Source organism: Rhipicephalus microplus, chromosome 9, assembly GCF_043290135.1.
Source record: "Rhipicephalus microplus isolate Deutch F79 chromosome 9, USDA_Rmic, whole genome shotgun sequence".
In the NCBI taxonomy this organism is placed as follows: domain Eukaryota; kingdom Metazoa; phylum Arthropoda; class Arachnida; order Ixodida; family Ixodidae; genus Rhipicephalus; species Rhipicephalus microplus.
This window is the reverse complement of record NC_134708.1, coordinates 58,505,142-58,523,478: the sequence shown is the minus strand read 5'-3', so window position 1 is coordinate 58,523,478 and position 18,337 is coordinate 58,505,142. Positions and strand designations below refer to the sequence as shown.

Sequence of the window (18,337 nt, the reverse complement as noted above, 5' to 3'; positions counted from 1 at the left end):
GATCAAAACAAGCGCTGTCATAACCTAACCCAATTATCAAGGGAGCTTTACCCCAGGTTGGCAAGCTTGTTGGGAGATCGGAGCTGGGCAGCCTTTTTCGTTTGTCTTCAGTTTTCTCTTTCTTTCCTCCTCTCTTTTTTATTCTATATTCCAGTTTTTTTGTCTTTTTTTTCTCCTTATTTCTATTCATTTCTAATTTCATCCTACTTTCTATTTCTTTCCTCCCTTTCTAGTTCCCGTTTCCTTTTTCTTTTTTATACTTTTACGCGTGCTTTTGCGTGCTTTCGCACTAATCGGTGACACCATACTTCTGCGTACGACAGTTCGGACCCCTAAAGTCCACCGCGCTCAATATCATCGACAAGGCGCTCGAAAAACGGGATGAAGAAGACTTCTTGGCGCGAGCGCGTGCTAAATATGCTGCAGATTTCTATGCTATGTTTTTGCCTGTGTAACGCCAAGCTACATAAGACGGTGACAGCATAAAACAGCCACGGCTCCTAAAAATAACGTATAGTAATAATAATATGTGGCGTTTAACGTCCCTTTACCATCATATGAATATGAGAGACGCCGTAGTGGAGGGCTTTGGAAATTTAGACCGTTCAGGGTTCTTTAACGTGCACCAATATCTGAGCACACGGGCCTACAGCATTTTCACTTCCGTCTAAAATGCAGCCGCCGCAGCAGGTATTCGATCCCGCGACCTGCGGGTCAGCAGCCGAGAGCCTCAGCCACTATAGACCACCGTGGCAGGGCTTAAAAATGACGTGATAAGGACCAAATGAGTAGATGGTACAGAGAAAAATTGGCACCCTTCTTCCTGTTCGCATGGCTATAATAAATTTTCACCGTCGTACTCATGCAAAAAAAAAAATGGCGGGACTTGCACTAGTGGAACAAGGCTGGAACTAACAGCAGAGCTGGTGTTCGAAGTCTCGAAGAGAAACCTGGCCTCCCAAGTCTGTGTCCATGTCTCGATTGACCTGACAAGCATTACAATGTCATTTTTTTGCGGGAACATGTCACGTGACTAGCGTCACGCCATTTTAGCGGGAACATGAGACGTGACCAACTTCACGTTACTATATTTTTCTTTTTCTTCGTCTTTCTTACACTTTCTTTCTCGTTTACCTTGCTCTCTCGCTCTACATTTCTTTTTATTATATTTGTTTTTTTCCCTCTTTCTCTTTATCACATGTCTTCGGGGAGTCAAGAAGAAGATGAAGGCAGCGCATGCCAGCATACTCTGCATTGGGTGTCTACCATGAGAAAAGGAGAAGAAGGAGGAAATTTTGATGGATTTAATGAGCAAATTCAGAACATATATTTTGAATTTATTTGATGCTACTCCAATTTATATTCAAGATATGAACGCGACTGACGGACCAGCAGCCCGCTAGCCTCTGTGGCTCGACACCAGCGCGGGTACGAGTACCCGATGCGCCTCCAACCCCAACATTCTGGCTTGTCAAGCGGCGCCCCCACCCGAGGAAGTATGGATCCTGCAGACATCACCAATTTCATCTTCATCGACATCAGCAACAGCTATAACGCGGCAGCATCCCGGCGCGCCGCTCTGTGGGCTCAGTGGCTGCGCCACGAAACAGTCCTGTAACCCGCTCCTGTTCGCCATGCAGGTTAGTAGACAAAGCTCGCTAGTCTCCAAAAAATCAAGTAATTACTGTCTGGTACAGCTGCCGAGCCCACAGTGTTGTGTATGCATGGCCTTCGAATGCATTGATGTCATACATTGTTTATTGCTGTTACTGTCTGGGGACCTTGAGAGCAATCCAGGGCCCCCTCACGATAGTGCTGTCATTTTCGCTGAACTAAAAAATATATCTTCTGGGCAGGCTAAGCTTCTTTCCTAGGTGCAAGACCTAAAAACACAATTGAATACTACAGAAAAAACTATCAGTGACCCGAGTAATAGAGTAACGCAGCTGGAAAAACACTACCAGGCCAGGTTTGACGATACGGAAAACCGCTCGCGACGGTACAACCTAATATTCTGTGGTCTCCCAGATACTAACCACTCTGAAACTTTCTCTGAGTTCGAAGAACTAATTGTGAGCCTCTGCAGCAAACACTTAAACGTTAAAATTGACACGAAAGAAGTTGAAAGGGCACACTGGCTCGGTCGTCACAAGCCTGGCCAGCACCGCCCGGTCATTGTAAAATTCACATCGTTTAAAACTAAAGAAACGATTCTTTCTAACGGCAAAAAACTGAAAGGCACAACTTACGCAATAGGTCAGGATTTCTCTCGTTCCGTCCAAAATGCACGGAAACACCTCATTGCCTTCGCTAGGAGCAAATCCATCGCTTTTTCATGCCCCTACAAAACGTTGTTTCTTGGCTCCAAGCGGTACGTCATCGATGAAATGTCACAATCCATCAAAGAAATGGCGTAGCAATCCCAAAAGCAACGCCTACCGTCACACCGCCCATGCAATCGATTCCTCCGTAATCTACACTAACGCCCGTAGTTTTCTTTCTAAGCGCGAGCAATTATCTAATCTTGTTTTGTCACCCGACAGCAATATACTCGTCCTCACCGAAACGTGGCTGTCAAGCGACGTTACGGACAATGAAATCCTGGCTGATCTCCCGAATTTTGACGTTTTTCTGAACGACCGCAAAGGGGCTCGAGGGGGAAGTGTTTTAATCGCCACTAGCAAGTCACTATCGTGCTCAGTTGTCGACATTACATCTGACATTGAAATATTATGGCTTCGTATTCGTTCTACGCCAGTAACTCTGCTGCTTGGAGTGTGCTATCGTCCCCCACAAAGCAGTCCAGACTTTCCTGAGAAATTCAACAACATACTGAACTACCTCACTGTTAAACAACCCAACGCGCATGTCCTACTTTTTGGCGATTTTAACTATCCTGATATTGGCTGGAAAGACCAAGTCGCTTTGGCAGGGAGTAGTGTTGAAACAAAAGAATTCGTAAACATCTGCTTAAACTTTAATCTCACCCAGCTGGTATCGGAGCCAACCCGCGTGACAAACAACTCAGCCAATATACTAGACTTGATTCTAACAACGCACCCCGAAGGTTTATCGTCACTTACATACCATCGTGAAGTCAGCGATCACAAGGTTATACACTCAGTCTTGAATTTCGACCACTTGTCCCGCAAGCCTCATCCTAAGCCTATCAGTCTGTATGATAAAGGAAACTACGAGGCAATAAATAACGAACTTCAAAATTTTTTTCCGGACTTCGAAGCAGACTTTTAGAACAGATCAGTAAGAGACAACTGGACGATTTTCAAAAACAAAATATGGGAACTGGCAACAAAGTACATACCGTAAACCACATTTCGCGCATCTTGTCAGAAACCAAGGTTCACAAAAACCCTGAAAAAACTATGTAATAATAAGAAACAATTATTTCGGGCTGCCAAGATAAAACCTATAGCTCAGAACTGGGATAAATACTACGCGGCCGAAAAAGCGTATTTCCTCGCCATATGCAGCGCAAAACACTCGTTTTTTCACACAGATTTACCCAAGATTCTAACCAATGATCCCAGGAAATTTTGGAAAATCATTAACCCCCAGGAATCTTACACGGTTACATTGAAAAATGAAGCTGGCGATGATATGAGTACCACTGACGTCGTTGACCTTTTCAATGCTGCCTTTTCATCTGTTTTTACCAACGAAACCCACATACCGTTTCCTGCGTTACCGAATTGTATCCAGTCTTTCATGTCGCCTATCACATTTATTCCATCGGGTGTATTGTCTGTTATCAAAAAATTGAAACTGTCTTCCTCAGCAGGTGTGGACGAAATCAATGCTAAAATTCTTAAAAACACGAAATCTATTTCTTCAGTGATTTTGTCATTATTATTCTCACAGTCACTTCGCACAGGCATCTTACCAGACGACTGGAAGGTGGGGAAGGTCACTCCGGTCTTCAAATCAGGTAACAAAGACAGCCCCCTAAATTATCGCCCAATCTCTCTAACAAGCGTACCCTGTAAAATCATGGAACACGTCATCTACACCCAAATCATTCACTTTCTTGATGCCAATAACTTCTTCCATCCTGCCCAGCACGGGTTCCGTAAGGGTTACTCTTGCGAAACCCAATTAGCCCTTTTTGTCCAGGATCTGCACACAAGTCTAGATACTAACCTGCCGACTGACGTAATATTTCTGGATTTCTAGAAAGCGTTCGACAAGGTACCTCATAAGCGACTGCTAATGAAACTTAGATCTTTAAATATACATCCCGATGTTTTAGCTTGGATTGAGGAATTTCTAACTAACCGCTCCCAGTTTGTTTCAATTAATGACGTGCCCTCTAACCCCCTTCCAGTAACATCAGGTGTCCCCCAAGGCTCCGTTCTTGGTCCCCTTCTCTTCTTAATTTATATTAATGATTTAGCTTCGCATGTCTCCTCCAGTATCCGTTTGTTTGCTGACGACTGTGTAATCTATCACTCAATCACTAACCCGACAGATCAAACCGCTATTCAAGATGACCTTAACCACCTGCAGGACTGGTGTAAAAGCTGGCTTATGAAACTTAACCCTAACAAATGTAAAACAGTCTCTTTTCACCACCGTAGCAACCTCTCTTTGTTCCCTTACTCAATCGCTAACGTCGCCCTCGAACACGTGCAATCATATAAGTATCTCGGTGTCACCCTGTGCAATGATATTAACTGGCGCCTGCATGTTACCAACATTATATCATCTGCAAATAAATCCCTAGGTTAAAATCCCTAGGTTTTCTGAAACGTCACCTTCGGCACGCCCCGCAGGACGTCAAGTTACAGGCCTACAAATCCCTTATTCGCTCTAAATTGGATTATGCCTCTGCAATCTGGAACCCACACCAAGCATATCTCATCGACTAACTTGAGGCAGTTCAAAACCGTGCTACTAGGTTCATTCATTCTTCGTATTCGTATAATATTAGTGTATCATCCCTCAAAAAAGAATCTGCTCTTTTAAACCTTGACGTTCGCCGTCGCATTGCCAGCCTCTGCCTGTTTCAGAAAATTTTTCACAGCCCATTCCGTCATCCCTACATTGTTCCACCAGCCCGCATATCTCGCCGCACTAGACATTCACTTCAAGTTGCCCGTCCACGCTTTAGAACGATCACTTTTTCTATGTCCTTTTTGTACGGACTGCAAACGACTGGAATGATCTTCCCCACGACGTCGTGGCCATTTCTTGTCCATCAACATTTTTCGACCAACTGTCTGCACGTGTTTCGCAATGAAAACCCGTGTCAATAAAAAAAAAACAGAACTTTATTTGTTAACCCATCCCTTATGTAATGCCCCCTCGGGGGTCTTTGAGGAAATAAAGTGAAGTGAAGTGAAGTGATACTGTCTAGCCGGAATAGTAAAAAAAAACAATCGTTGCACTTTTTGATTTTAGGTATGTTTTTTCCTCTTTTTGTTAAAATTATTTAACACTTGAAATGCCTATATAACCAATTCTTGTCCAATCCCCCTCAGTGGGAATGAGCCATAGCTGAGGTATCACCGTCATCATCATCATTTTCGCGAACGCTGCTAGGGGGTAAGCCTAGCGTAAACAGCCGCGTTGTTGAAAATGAAGGCTCATTTTCAGAAGGCTCACCGTACCAGAAGCGCGGTGGGTCTCCTCGCCGGGTTCCAGCGCAGCAGGTCTCGCATGAGGACGTGCGCCTCCCGGCTGGCGGTGGGAACCACGGTGGCCAGCGAGCCCTGCGGGAAGTGCGGCCAGCGCAGCTGCAACGCCGTGGCCAGCTGGTGTCCCTCGGGCCACTCGCGCTGGTCCGGCGTGCCCAGCACGGCGCATATGCGGAACAGCTGGTCCACCTCGTTGCGACCGGGGAACAGCGGCTGCAGCGTGTACAGCTCGGCGATGATGCAGCCCACGGCCCACAGGTCGATCGGGGAGCTGTACGTCGTCGAGCGAAGGAGAACCTCGGGGGCCCGGTACCTGCATGAGTGCGAGTTCCCGTGAAAAAAAAATATGTGGAGAGCTTGCACAAGTGGCAGAAGGCTTGCCTAACACGCAGAAAAAGATGTCAGTTTGCAGGAGTGGTGCAAGGCTGGACAAACAGTGGAGCTTCTGGCCGACCTAGCGTCTGTCGGCTTCTACAAGCTGGATTAAGTCGTTGCTAGGTTCAGATATGGGCACTGCATGGCTTGGCTATGTGGAATGTAAAACTATACGGTATCATGAAGTGTCGTCGTGTGACTAAGTGAAATACTAATCAGCATGTTCCTAATGACATCGGCTGAATTAGTTAGCATAATTATCAAGTTAATAATATGAGCGTTCTAATTAGCAAGGCCACTTTTAGCGAGGTCTTCATATTTTATATTGATATTACTAATATTATTAAAATTTGATGTCAAATTTGATGTTTGAAAGACAGAAAGAAAATAGCGAGGACACGTGACAACTGCCACGTAAGACAGAGTAAATGGTAGAGAAGGACAGGTAGGGAAGTCCACCAGTCCAGGATAATGTCCACCTATAGGAGCGCAACACCTGCCTGCTTCTCTGAGAAGGGCACAACATAAATGAATTATAGGAGGAAACGAAGAGGAAAGATGGAACAAGCTAATAACACAGACGGCGACAATAATAAGTAGGGACATGCGAAAAATGCCACTAAATCTGAAACCAAAATGTTTTCGTTCAAGTAAGCTAGCAGGGCTCACTTGCACGTGGGTCTCTGAAACATCGCACACGTAAACATGCTCACCATCTCGTGGACACGTAGTCTGTGTAAGGTGGCTGCGACCGGATCTCTCGCGCCAGCCCGAAGTCGGCGATCTTGACCAGCTGCGGTCCCATGCAGAGCAAGTTCTCGGGCTTGATGTCGCGATGGAAGAAGCCGTGCTTGTGCATGAAGGCCAGGCCCCGCAGCACCTGCTGCACGATGGCCCGGACGGCGGCGTCCGGGAACGGCGCGTCCCTCTCCCGGATCAGCTGGTACAGGTTCTCGCGCATGTACTCGAACACGAAGTACAGCGTGTTGTCCTCGCGCACCACCTCCTTCAGCTTGACCAGGTTGGCGTGGCTCAGCTTCTGCAACGACTGCGCGATACGCAGGTGGTTGAAGGCATAGAGTTCGCTATAGACGTACTCCGTGCTTGCAAACAGCAGTACACATCGTCGACATACTGAGTCACTTCTAGCGACGTCGTAGCATGCTGGCTCCGTCCAGCCCAAGGAGCAAGAATAGTACCCTTGCACCGTGGTACAGTTCAGAGCTCACCACCGCCCTCTATGATCACGTGACAACTGTCAAAGCAGCTGCAAATCTGCCTCCGAGCACCGTGCATCGAGAAGCCTCCCCCGTGCACGCGAGGAGGCTTCAATTTCATGCCAGATGTGATATGAGTGAACAGAGTGCTGAATGCGTAGACATGAACCTTATGCTATGTGTTTGTGCATCAGGGACACTTACTCATAGACCAAGCAACATTTGTACAAAATGATAAGTGCTTCACCAGAAGACCCCCTTCGGGCTGTCCAGGAGGCCCGCAGACGGCAGTGATCTTCAGGCTCTCTGTCCCGACGTGGGAGGTGTCCCCCACACCTGGCGCACAGAATTGTCCACAGAAGTGTCCTAGCAGGATCACTTCTGTGGGCAACAAGTTTTACCACCACCACCATTGAGTCCTTACGCTTTATATAACGGTATCGAAGTAAGTAGTTCTTCATAATTACCGCAAATTACATCGCCTATTGCCTGTTAGCTCTCATTAATACTGTCACGCACTTACTCGTATTTCACTTTTGCTGTATTCTGTTTACGCTTACAAAGACTGTCAGCAAAGCTTACTGCGAATCACGCCTTCAGTGTTCGAGAAACTTCACGATTGTAGTAGATCGTTTTGTTCAGATTTCGTGCAAGACGCGAACACTCGAGCTTATTTCAGAGCTTGCGTGACAACCAGGCACATGCGCTGGAAAATTAGATGGGTGATGTATATAGAACGGCGCGTTTCAACGATGAACAGTTGGTGGACGGCCGTTGTCCTGTTCCCAACTATCAGTGCCAGTGTGTATCACCGTAATCCGATTTTTGGTTTATTGGCCACAAGTTCGGCCAAATGAACAGTTTCATCTTGGACATATATTCTGATCCCTTTGTCCATGCCACGGACCATTAACAATAATTTGCCTAACAAAGAACAACGACCCTTAAAGTTAATCTTCTTTCCTTAATGAACTAATAGGGTATTAGAGCACAATGTTCGTCATCACAAGTGAGCACATCATCATATATCAGTAGCTCCCAGCGCCACGCACAGAAACCAGACCCGGAAGCTACGCTACAAGCGAACTCCTCGCGGACTCTAAAGCGACCAAAAAAAAAAAAAAAACAGCGTGCCCACCAAGACGATGTTTACGGTCAATCGTAAAGCACCGCATCAAGGGACAACTCGTAGGTGGGTTGCCTCTGGCGCCACGCCTCGGGGTGCCCTGAGTTGATGTTGTTTTCTTGTTTCTGGAAGGACAACGTGCAACGAAGGGGTAGGGGAAAGGGAAACGATGCGTGTCAATCGCACGCGACCGCGAGTCTGTCTTAAACCGGGGGGTGCTTTGGATAACGCGCCGCATCGAATCCGGTTGCCCTAGTAAGCTAAATGTCCGTAAGAGGGCGCCACAGATGGCTGGAATGTTTGATTTCCGGTCACGGTTTAAGTTTTATTTCTTCATGCAATTCACAGATGATGATGGTAGTGATGGTAGTAGCTGTAGAGATGATGATGATGATGATGACAATAATTATAATAATCAATCCATTTTTTATTTATTTCTGGAAAGATCATGAGGCCTTAGTGCAGGCTCGCGCTAAAATAAAACAATACAAATAAACATTAAAATACGGACACCCTTCTGAAAAATCAGAGTGAAAACACACAGAAAAAGAAATCATTGTAAAATCGGAAAATCAAAAGACAAGACCAGAATAATGAGAAGGAAGTAAAAAGAATGGGGAATATACACAGCAACAACAACAACAACAACAACAACTAATAATAATAATAATAATAATAATAATAATAATAATAATAATAATAATAATAATAATAATAATAATAATAATAATAATAATAATAATTGGCAGATCAGCGTACAGTGTAAATCGATGATATGCGAAGCACGAATGAGCAAGGTTAATATGTCACTTTAAAATCAGCCCAACGTTACGATGTGGTGGTAAATTATGCCGTACGTGACTTCCGTGCCATGATTGTCATGTTTGGGTGTGTCGTTTACTTTCGTCATCTATTCACGCGACGTGATACCAAATTTAGTATATGTGGAGCTAGCGAAACAGCCGCGAGCATGCCATGAGCGTGGTATGTTGTCATGTTCACACATGACACGCGTGTCAGGATTATCATGTTTGCACCAGACATATACCTTCGTCATTCATTGGCATCACGCAGCACCAAATTTGGTATATGTGGAGCTATCAAAACGGCCACGAGCGCATCAAGAAAGGCCGAATATACTCTATAGTCTGACGCCAGGCGCGACCGGTGCGACCAGCGTCCGTCGGCGCGGCCAGACGGCAACCGGCGCGAAATGCGACGTGCTGCATTTCGCGCCGATGCGTTACGCAGACAGCACTACGTCTCCCTCTTTTCGTGACGGAGGGACGCCGGACGCGCTGAAACGCGCATGCGTTAAGGCAACGCAACGCGGCGCGCCTGCGAGTACATGGCCGGACAGGCGCCTGGCGTAGCAACTCCGGCGTGACGCGACCAAACGAAAGCCGGCGCACACGCGCACCGCGTCACGTCGAAATGTATTGGTGCCTTGACTGTGGCATGTATACTCATATTCTTACATGACACGCATCTTATGATTATCATGTTTGCATCAGTCACATACCTTCGTCATCCAGTGACGTCACGTAATACCAAATTTGGCATGTGTGAAGCTAGCTAAACGGCTGCGAGCGCATCATGAATGTGGCATGTAGTCACATTGTTACATGACACGCATGTCATAATTTTCTTATCAGGCTCTGTCGCTTGTGTTCGCCATGCTATCAGGTCATACCATACCAGTTTTGCTACATGTCTTATCATCATCTCATCGGCCCACCTAACTTCCTATCTCCCCCTAACCCGCTTGCCTTCCCTGGGAATCGTCAGTTACCCTTAATGACCAATCGTTATCCTGCCTACGTGCTACTTGCCCGGTCCATGTCCATTTCCCCCCTGATTTCAACTATGATATCCTTAACCCCCGTTTGTTCCTTAATCCACTTTGCTTTCTTCTTGTCTCTTAAGGTTGCACCTACGATTTTTCTATCCATTGCTCGCTGCGTCGTCCTCAATTTAAGCTGAACCCTCTTTGTAAGTCTCCAGGTTTCTGCTCCATAGCTAAGTACCGGCAAGTGCAGCTGTTATATACCTTCTTCTTGGGGGATAGTGGCAATCTACATCTCATGATTTGAGATTGCTTGCCAAATGTGCTCCACCTCATTCTTATTCTTCTAGTTACTTCAATCTCGTGGTTCGGCTCCACGGTTATTACCTGCCCTAAGTATACATAGTCTTTTACAACTTGAAGTGCACTATTACCTATCTCAAAGCGCTGCTCTCTTCCGAGGTTGTTGTACATTGTTTTCGTTTTCTACAGATTAATTTTAAAACCCACCTTTCTGCTCCCCTTGTCTAACTCCGTAATCATGAGTTGCAATTTGTCCCCTGAATTACTCAGCTATGCAATGTCATCGCTCGGACTTACTCAGACTTAAATTGAGCCGTGAGTCAGAGCCTGGACAAGGAACATTTTGGTGACATCTGATTGAGTCCGGTTGGAGAAAATTTTCGTGAATGAGAGTCCAAAGCTCAAAATATATTCCATGAATGAGTCTGAGTCAGCTCCAGAAGTTGTGCCGACCTATGCTCAAGTGTGCTTGTGATTTCACCCATCTCTCTTTTTTTTATTCTGCCTCTCTTTTCACTCGTTCATGACTTTCCCCAGTGACGGGTCTGGGCGTCGGTCTAGTCCGCCTCGGTACCTTTGCTTCCATCTTTCTCTCTAGTTCTCTGCCGTGCTAAAAGCCGTCTGCCTACTCTCACTACCATTAAATAATGATTCCTTCTAGTTATTGTAAAACAAACAATACCCAACACGTTCTCTTCTTTTTTTTGTACAATATTTACGATACGTTGGCACTTTTTGTAAAACACTGGCCAGTCCTTGCCACGGATAGGAGGATATGTGGAAAACACACCAATTTAAAATAATAACGGTAATATAAAGCGGCTACGCAGAGTTACTATAAGCCAATTCTGATAAAAGCTCGAAGGGAAACAAATAGAGCCTTTTCGCACAAGAGTAAAGTTCACATAAAATGTGCGTACGCGAACACTATACATGCTTGTAAAACATAGCAGCACTCAAATGGGAAAAGTCCTATCTGATGTCGCCACAGCGCCCCTTTCTTTCTCTGCGCCTTCGACGCACCTTGCCCTGCTGTCACGGTCGCTGTGGTCGGTCGCCACTCGCTATACTTCACGACTCAATTGTCGTGGTAGGTCGCGCAGACTCGCTATACTTCACGACTCAATTTCACACCTCGGAGTCTCCCGCGTAAACTGCGCGACTAACGAGACTCGAGCTGTGCTCGATATGCTTTCGACTTCCGCTTCCTATCACCCCGCTATATAACGAGTAGTTTTTTTTGCATTTTTAATCCAGGACTCGTGAAGTGACTGCAACAAGCGCGAATGTTGCACACCCCGGCGCTGCCTGTCCTCGAGTTTCGGAGACCCGCCGCGGTGACTCAGCGCCTACTGCGGCCCCAGAAATTGTGGGTTCGACTATATGGCCTTGTCCAGCACTCTTCGATGGCCAAAAAAAAATCAAGACAAAAAAACTCGCAGATTTCTTTATACCATAGACTTTCCTATAAATACGTTATCACCCGGCCCCGGGAGTAGCCTCTCAGGTGAACAACCAGGCGAACCTCTCCAGCTCCCCATTAAAATTATTCTATCTCAGTGCTCCACCACGGTGGTCTAGTGGCTAAGGTACTCGGCTACTGACCCGCAGGTCGCGGGATGAAATCCCGGCTGTGACGGCTGCATTTCCGATGAAGGCGGAAAGGTTGTAGGCCCGCGTACTCAGACTTGGGTGCACGTTAAAGAACCCCAGGTGGTCGAAATTTCCGGAGCCCTCCACTACGGCGTCTTCCATAATGATATAGTAGTTTTCGGACGTTAAACCCCACAAATAAATCACTCAATTCTATCTCACTAGAGGGAACTCTGGCCTTAGAATTAATGGGAGCTGCAATTCACGCGAGCGTGGGAATGATGGGTAGTACACAAGTTTGTCCAATCTTGGCCCTTTCGCCTTTGTTTGGCTTCGTGTGGCTTTGAGTGGCTTTGTCACAAAACGACAACCAGCAAATGTTCAGCAGTTGCACTTCATCACCTTAACCTTTCAGGCTCACCAATTTCAATCGGGTCACAAAGTTTACAACTATTACTTTTCTTATTCCAAATAAAACTGAAACACAACAATAAACAAAGCCACAAGTGCGCCCGAAGCCCGCGATCATGAGGACTAGGCAAATTCGTGAACCAATCATCATTCCCATGGTGGCATGAATGGTCGAAGTGCCAGAGTCCCCTCCAGTTAATTTTAGAAAACCCAATGCCCTTATCAACGTTAATGGTTGGAGGTTGGCCCTTATGCACTCAATTAAGATGGCTTGAAGGCGAAAGCCATAGTGTTTTTCGTATGGGTCGATGTGCTGATGCCAACCTGTCGCCTTTGAATAGCTTTCTACACCTGACGCGGTTCAGCACTGCCTCCAAAATCGGAGACACCTCATCTGGTTTTCCACTGTCTCCGTGATCGGTTTAGCTCTGACGAAGCCATGTGACGACGTCCTCACGTGACTTCACGGAATTTCTCAATTTATGACGTCATCGTGACGTCATGTGGTGACTTTATCACACAACGGCAAATATTTTTTTTGCATCACTGGTCATGGACGCCGTGGGACAGTTGAAAATTCGCATTCGAACCCACGACATTCATGTCAAACACCAAGCACAATAACCACTGATCCACCGTTGGGAACCGGCGTTTTTATTCAACGGTGTGGTAAGGTGTATATTGTGACTAGAACCCTGCCAAGTTGAGAGAGAGAGAGAACTCTTTATTGAAGTGCAGAGAACTTAGCCGGTATATAAAATTCATTGACTTGCTACTCTGCGTGGGGAAGGGGATTGAGGCCTGAAAGTACAAATAAGAAGAGAGAGAGAAAAAAAGACAAATTGTAAATATAGATGATAGAATAAAAAAGAAATAAAGAAAAAGGCCACCTCTTCGTCCATTGAATGAGGACGTGCGTTAATAGTTTTTTCGTGGTGTCAAGCTACAGCTACAGTTTGTCTAGCTGGCCGATGCTGTCCAAGTACGAAAATAAAAGTTTCATAGCACGCCTCTGAAAAGTGGGGCAGGCTAAAGGTCGCAATACACAGTCAAGGGAGAAATTTCTCTCAGTTATAGAATGCGTGCAATGTTCATAAAGTGCACGCTCCACAGAATACGCTCTACACTTAAACAATATATGTTCCATAGATTTGATGGAGCCACAGTTGTTGCAATACGGACTCGCTGACTGACCGAAGCGGTACCGTAGGCTGTTAACATGGGCCCTGTTCAGACGTAGACGATGGTATAGCGTTTCCAGATGGCGAGAAATTTTGAATGAGAGTCTTGTTCTCAGACAGAGGTCGATTGAGTGAAGGAAGGCATAATGATGAGTCGGTAGGTTCCAGAGTCTCTTATTTCCTTCAATCGCAAGTATTTTGGCCATCTGAGCTGCATCTAATTTAGTGAAACAAGTTCGTCTGTAATTGTGGTGTCCAAGACCCTTGCGTGCTGCTTCGTCTGCTTTTTCGTTGGCGGAAATTCCAGAATGAGCCGGTATCCACTGAAATGTGATAGAGGTCCCTGCCAAGTTCGTAACGCTCCTGCTTCAGCTCAGAAAATGAAAGAAAGAAAAATTAGCGCCGTTTTAGATTAGCCGTTCTTCATAATGAGCCATGCGCTCGAACGGGGCGATTGAAATTAAGATGCATTTTTTGTAGCGCTCCCTGTGATCGGGTATGCAGCAGCGTCGGCTGTTAAATGTCTGCGTGCTCAGCGGCAAGAGTTTGTCTTATCCAGATCACGCACGCTGAACGTGAACAGTGTTTTCTTTTTAGATGGGTGTGACCGTGTGATCGTTCATTCCGAGAAGAGCACAGAAAAGAGATAAACGACGGGATGAGAAGCGAAGACGAAGCGTAAGACGTTGCGATGCGCCAACGCTCTTAAAAGGGCTCTTCGGAAGGGGTCTGCTCACTGCAACCCAAGGATTAACGTCTTCGATTAACATATCCGAAGTTCTTGAGTGTTACCAGGTGGCCAGACCAGTCGTCAAAATGGCTCGGCCCCTATCTTCACGTAAGTATGGGCGAAGCTGTTCTTAGTCGAGCCTTCCATGGCCGGGATTCGTGGTAACGCAGGTGGACACCAAATAAGCGGGTATATATGCGCGCACATAAATTGGGTAAACTCGAAACTCACGACTGGTCAACTAAATAAATTCGGGAAACAGTTGGTCCAGCAAACGCGTGTGTGCCACAGAAATTCTTATCAGAAAAAAAAATCATTGTGTATGCGCCACAGACAGTGGGTAAATCCCACTGCCCACAATTTTTCACTAAAAAAAAAAGCAATAGTTAGCCCAACAAATGGCGCGCGCGTTACCATAATCACGTCGCTGTCACGTGATACTGTGTGATTATAAAAATATGGTGGTTACAATACCACCTCAAAGCTTAATATAGAGTGCTTATTAGAGAACAGTAATACAACGTCTCTAAAAATTTGCAAGAAGATAAAAAAAAATGCGGCAGCCTGATAAAGGCAAGACCAGGAGCTTCGCTTTTTCATTAGTGTCAGCGAAGCGAATTTGGTTGGATTTTTGTTGTGCAATAATACACTGCCGATTTGCGCCTTTCCAAATTCACAAATCTATATGTATTTTTGTTTGTTTGTTTGTTTAAATTTTAGCCATTGCATACAGCTTACCGACCACTCTGGCTTGTCCTAATGAATGTTCTAATGACTAACGAAGCCTACTCATTATGAGTAGGCTTCATTAGTCTAATTTTGATATCGTAGCGTAAGTTGGCGCCCAAATGTGACACCGGCTGCACCTTAGCTATTGAATGGATAGGGCATACAAGGTAAAGCTGTTGCGATTACCTGCAACAAGTTACGGCATCGTGGAATCAAAGGAACTGGACACACTACATCCACGTCAGCAAAAATAAAAGCAAGAAGAATAATAATCTATAATTCCCACCATAGAATGGATTTAGTTCGATATCTATAAAATACCTAACATGCAGGGAAGTGCAGTGAAGGCAAATCACGTCTTAGCAAATGTTTTTTAGCGTAAGCACACCCTTATATTTTTCGTAAGTTAACGAGGACATGCACTGCATTGCTCCTCGTGCACCACTGCTTTTTTACTTGGAAAAAATTAGGACAGTTTCGCCCTAATGAGGTGCCAAGTCCAAAGGTAGTGCGGTTTTAGGCAGCCTTGTTATTGTTGTTGACGATGATGTTGTTAATGATTATGTTACTGCTTATGCTGTCGTTGTTAATGTTGATGTTTTCCTCTGGACGCGGCCCACACTCATAAGAGGGGATTAGCCGAGTAGAAAGTGAATTTTCTTGATACTTTCTCCATTGTTTCATCCTAAGGAGCGCTAGTTAGGTAATTCTTTTTTTTCTCAAGTTTTCCTTTTTATTCTTTTCTTATTTTCCATTTTCCTCCGTCTTCTTCGTCTTTTATCTATGCTTATTTTTATTTTCTTTTCATTTTTTGTTTGTCTTTTTATTTCTTGCTTGCTTCCGTTTTTTTATTTTCTATTTACAAACGTCGTTTTGCACGCGTTATGGAAACAGACAACAACATACGATAGCCTGAACTCCTAACGTACTCGCCGCTAATAACGAAGAGGAATTTGTAGAATTTCGAAAGACAAGTGACAAGGCCGGAAGGAAAAAAAAGTGAGAGGGGGCAGGTGGGTAGAACTCGTGGATTCCACATCGACGTGTCCAAGAGGCCTGTCGGTAAGATACATTCGAAGTGGCTTCAAGGCAAGTAGACACAGTACACGTACACTCGATAAATACTCGGCGGTTTACATCTCAGATACACTGGAGCGGTCGAGACGTGTATGTACAAAGCCACGTATATTTCTACTGTACCTATTTGTCTTACGCCGAAGTTTCGGCGCGTTTCACTCAAGGACATCCGAGACTATGACGGCGTTGCGGCGATACGGATAGCTCTAAGTTGACACAAGAATCCGCCCCTCCCCCCCCCCCCCAAAAAAAAAACAAAAAAAACCGTCAAGATTAGCAGCTGTTTAGCTCGCCGAAAGTTGTCTTCTAACCCCTCTCACTCAATCTACGTGAGGAGTTTGTTCCTCTACTTGTAGAAGCAAATGCGAGGCAAGAGAAGAAAAAACGATGCGCGGCCAATAAACACAAACACGTACATGCTTTCCCTCTGGGAATGCGGTCAGACAGCGCACACCACTCGCGATGGTCAGACCAGGGACGAAGTCCCTCAGGACATACATGTGCGTACGATTGAAATGTATACACGACTACTCGAAAAGCAGCGCTCCATCACGCCCCCTCCTCACTTGACTACGCAACAGCGCTCCCCGAGAGGTTGTCGACAAGCCGAGCGACTGGCCATTCGCTGACACTCACCTTTACTTCTCGCAGGTTCATGCACTCTTCCCACGAGTAGTACTTCTTCTTCATCCTGCGTCAGAGAGAGACAGATGAAGAGGGTGCAAATAAATACGGGAGAAAACACAGGTCTCCGTTACTATTTGTTCGTTCTCCTCAACCCCGCGATCGCGAATGCCCGACAGTCTCTGTCCGCGCGGCATTCGGCGATTGCAGCCTTCTTCTTATGCTACAAACGCCGCCGTCTCCCGCATGTATGCGTACATCTAAGGTGAATATTCATGAGCACCCCAACTTCCGGGCTACCCGCCCCCTTGCTATACATCATCATCAAGGGTAAGAAGATGCGTCGCTCTACGATCCCTCAGCGCCGCGCAATTTGTCTCGAGCGCCGACGGCCACACGGACGCCCAGGCCTCATTACCGTCGGCCGATGACGCCAACCTCCGCAGCGGTCGCTGACGTTAAGGAGCAGAGTGCTATCGCCCGCTCGCTTGCCGAGAGGGCACATGCCTCGCTTAAGTGGACAGGCGAAGATTCTCTCGGAGAGTTGGCGGAAGGAATCAATCAAGGAGGCCTCGAGTCGGGGGTGGACGGTCGGGTCCGAGCGACGGCTGCTGGCCGCGTTCGTAAGTTAGGCAACTGGGTTACGCAAGACGTGAATGCCGGTGTGTACGTAGGTGGCCGGGCAGTTGTAAGTGCGTCGAGTGGCCGTCGGGACGGATTTGCGTTGCGGCACGTTAGGTGAGTGTCGGGTAGCATATGAGACGAAGAAGCAGAAGAGCGTCTTGTGAGGAATTACCCGGGAGCAGACGTTGCATAGATAGATAGATAGATAGATAGATAGATAGATAGATAGATAGATAGATAGATAGATAGATAGATAGATAGATAGATAGATAGATAGATAGAAAGATATTGACGTCAAATAAGATCAAGATGCTTAACTAGACGATATATCAGATTGTCTACCTGTATTGGAGAAGAGGAAGTCACTACGAAAAACATGAGAAGATCACATGAAGAGGGAACTACACAAAACGCTATGAGTGGGCGATGGCGAGGTCGCACAATCTCTGACGTATCCGCACAATCACACATAAAGCTCGAAAATGTCCTGCTGACATATAAAACCATAAACGCAAATCATAAATACAACTAATTAAGAAGCATAGCGATCGGTTAGAAACGAACTATTCAGAAAATAGTTGACGCAGAGTCACTCTCTGGGTGAACCAGTGGCTTCACAGTGGATTGCGGTGTACATAATCAATGAGAGAAAACGCGCCAGCGCGTGGCCTGCGCTCTGCAGCGGCTGCCTACGGCACCATCGGCCGACAGACGTGGCCTCCGCGATCGGCTGCCGGCGGCGCGCTGGCAGCCGATCGCGGAGCCACGCGACAGAGAAAGAAAGAGCGCCCTTTGCGAGCACAATTTAGAAGCGCTCGTTCGACGGTCATGACTTCATAATTGAAAATTTCGTTGAAGCGCACTAAAAAACTGACGGACGGAAGAGGCTGACAAGGACCTTGTCAGC

General features: G+C 46.1%; 1 protein-coding gene across 1 annotated transcript in view; it reads right to left on the bottom strand.

Annotated features, from left to right (window-relative positions):
- Positions 1 to 18,337, bottom strand: part of LOC119164809 (serine/threonine-protein kinase ICK) — a 56,262-nt gene that overhangs the window by 20,360 nt on the left and 17,565 nt on the right. The window contains exons 2-4 of the mRNA XM_075873712.1: positions 16,819 to 16,873; positions 6,743 to 7,077; positions 5,628 to 5,967 (exon numbers count right to left, since the gene is read on the bottom strand). Of these exons, the coding sequence (XP_075729827.1) occupies positions 5,628 to 5,967; positions 6,743 to 7,077; positions 16,819 to 16,873 (730 nt within the window). The remainder of the gene's footprint in view (positions 1 to 5,627; positions 5,968 to 6,742; positions 7,078 to 16,818; positions 16,874 to 18,337) is intronic.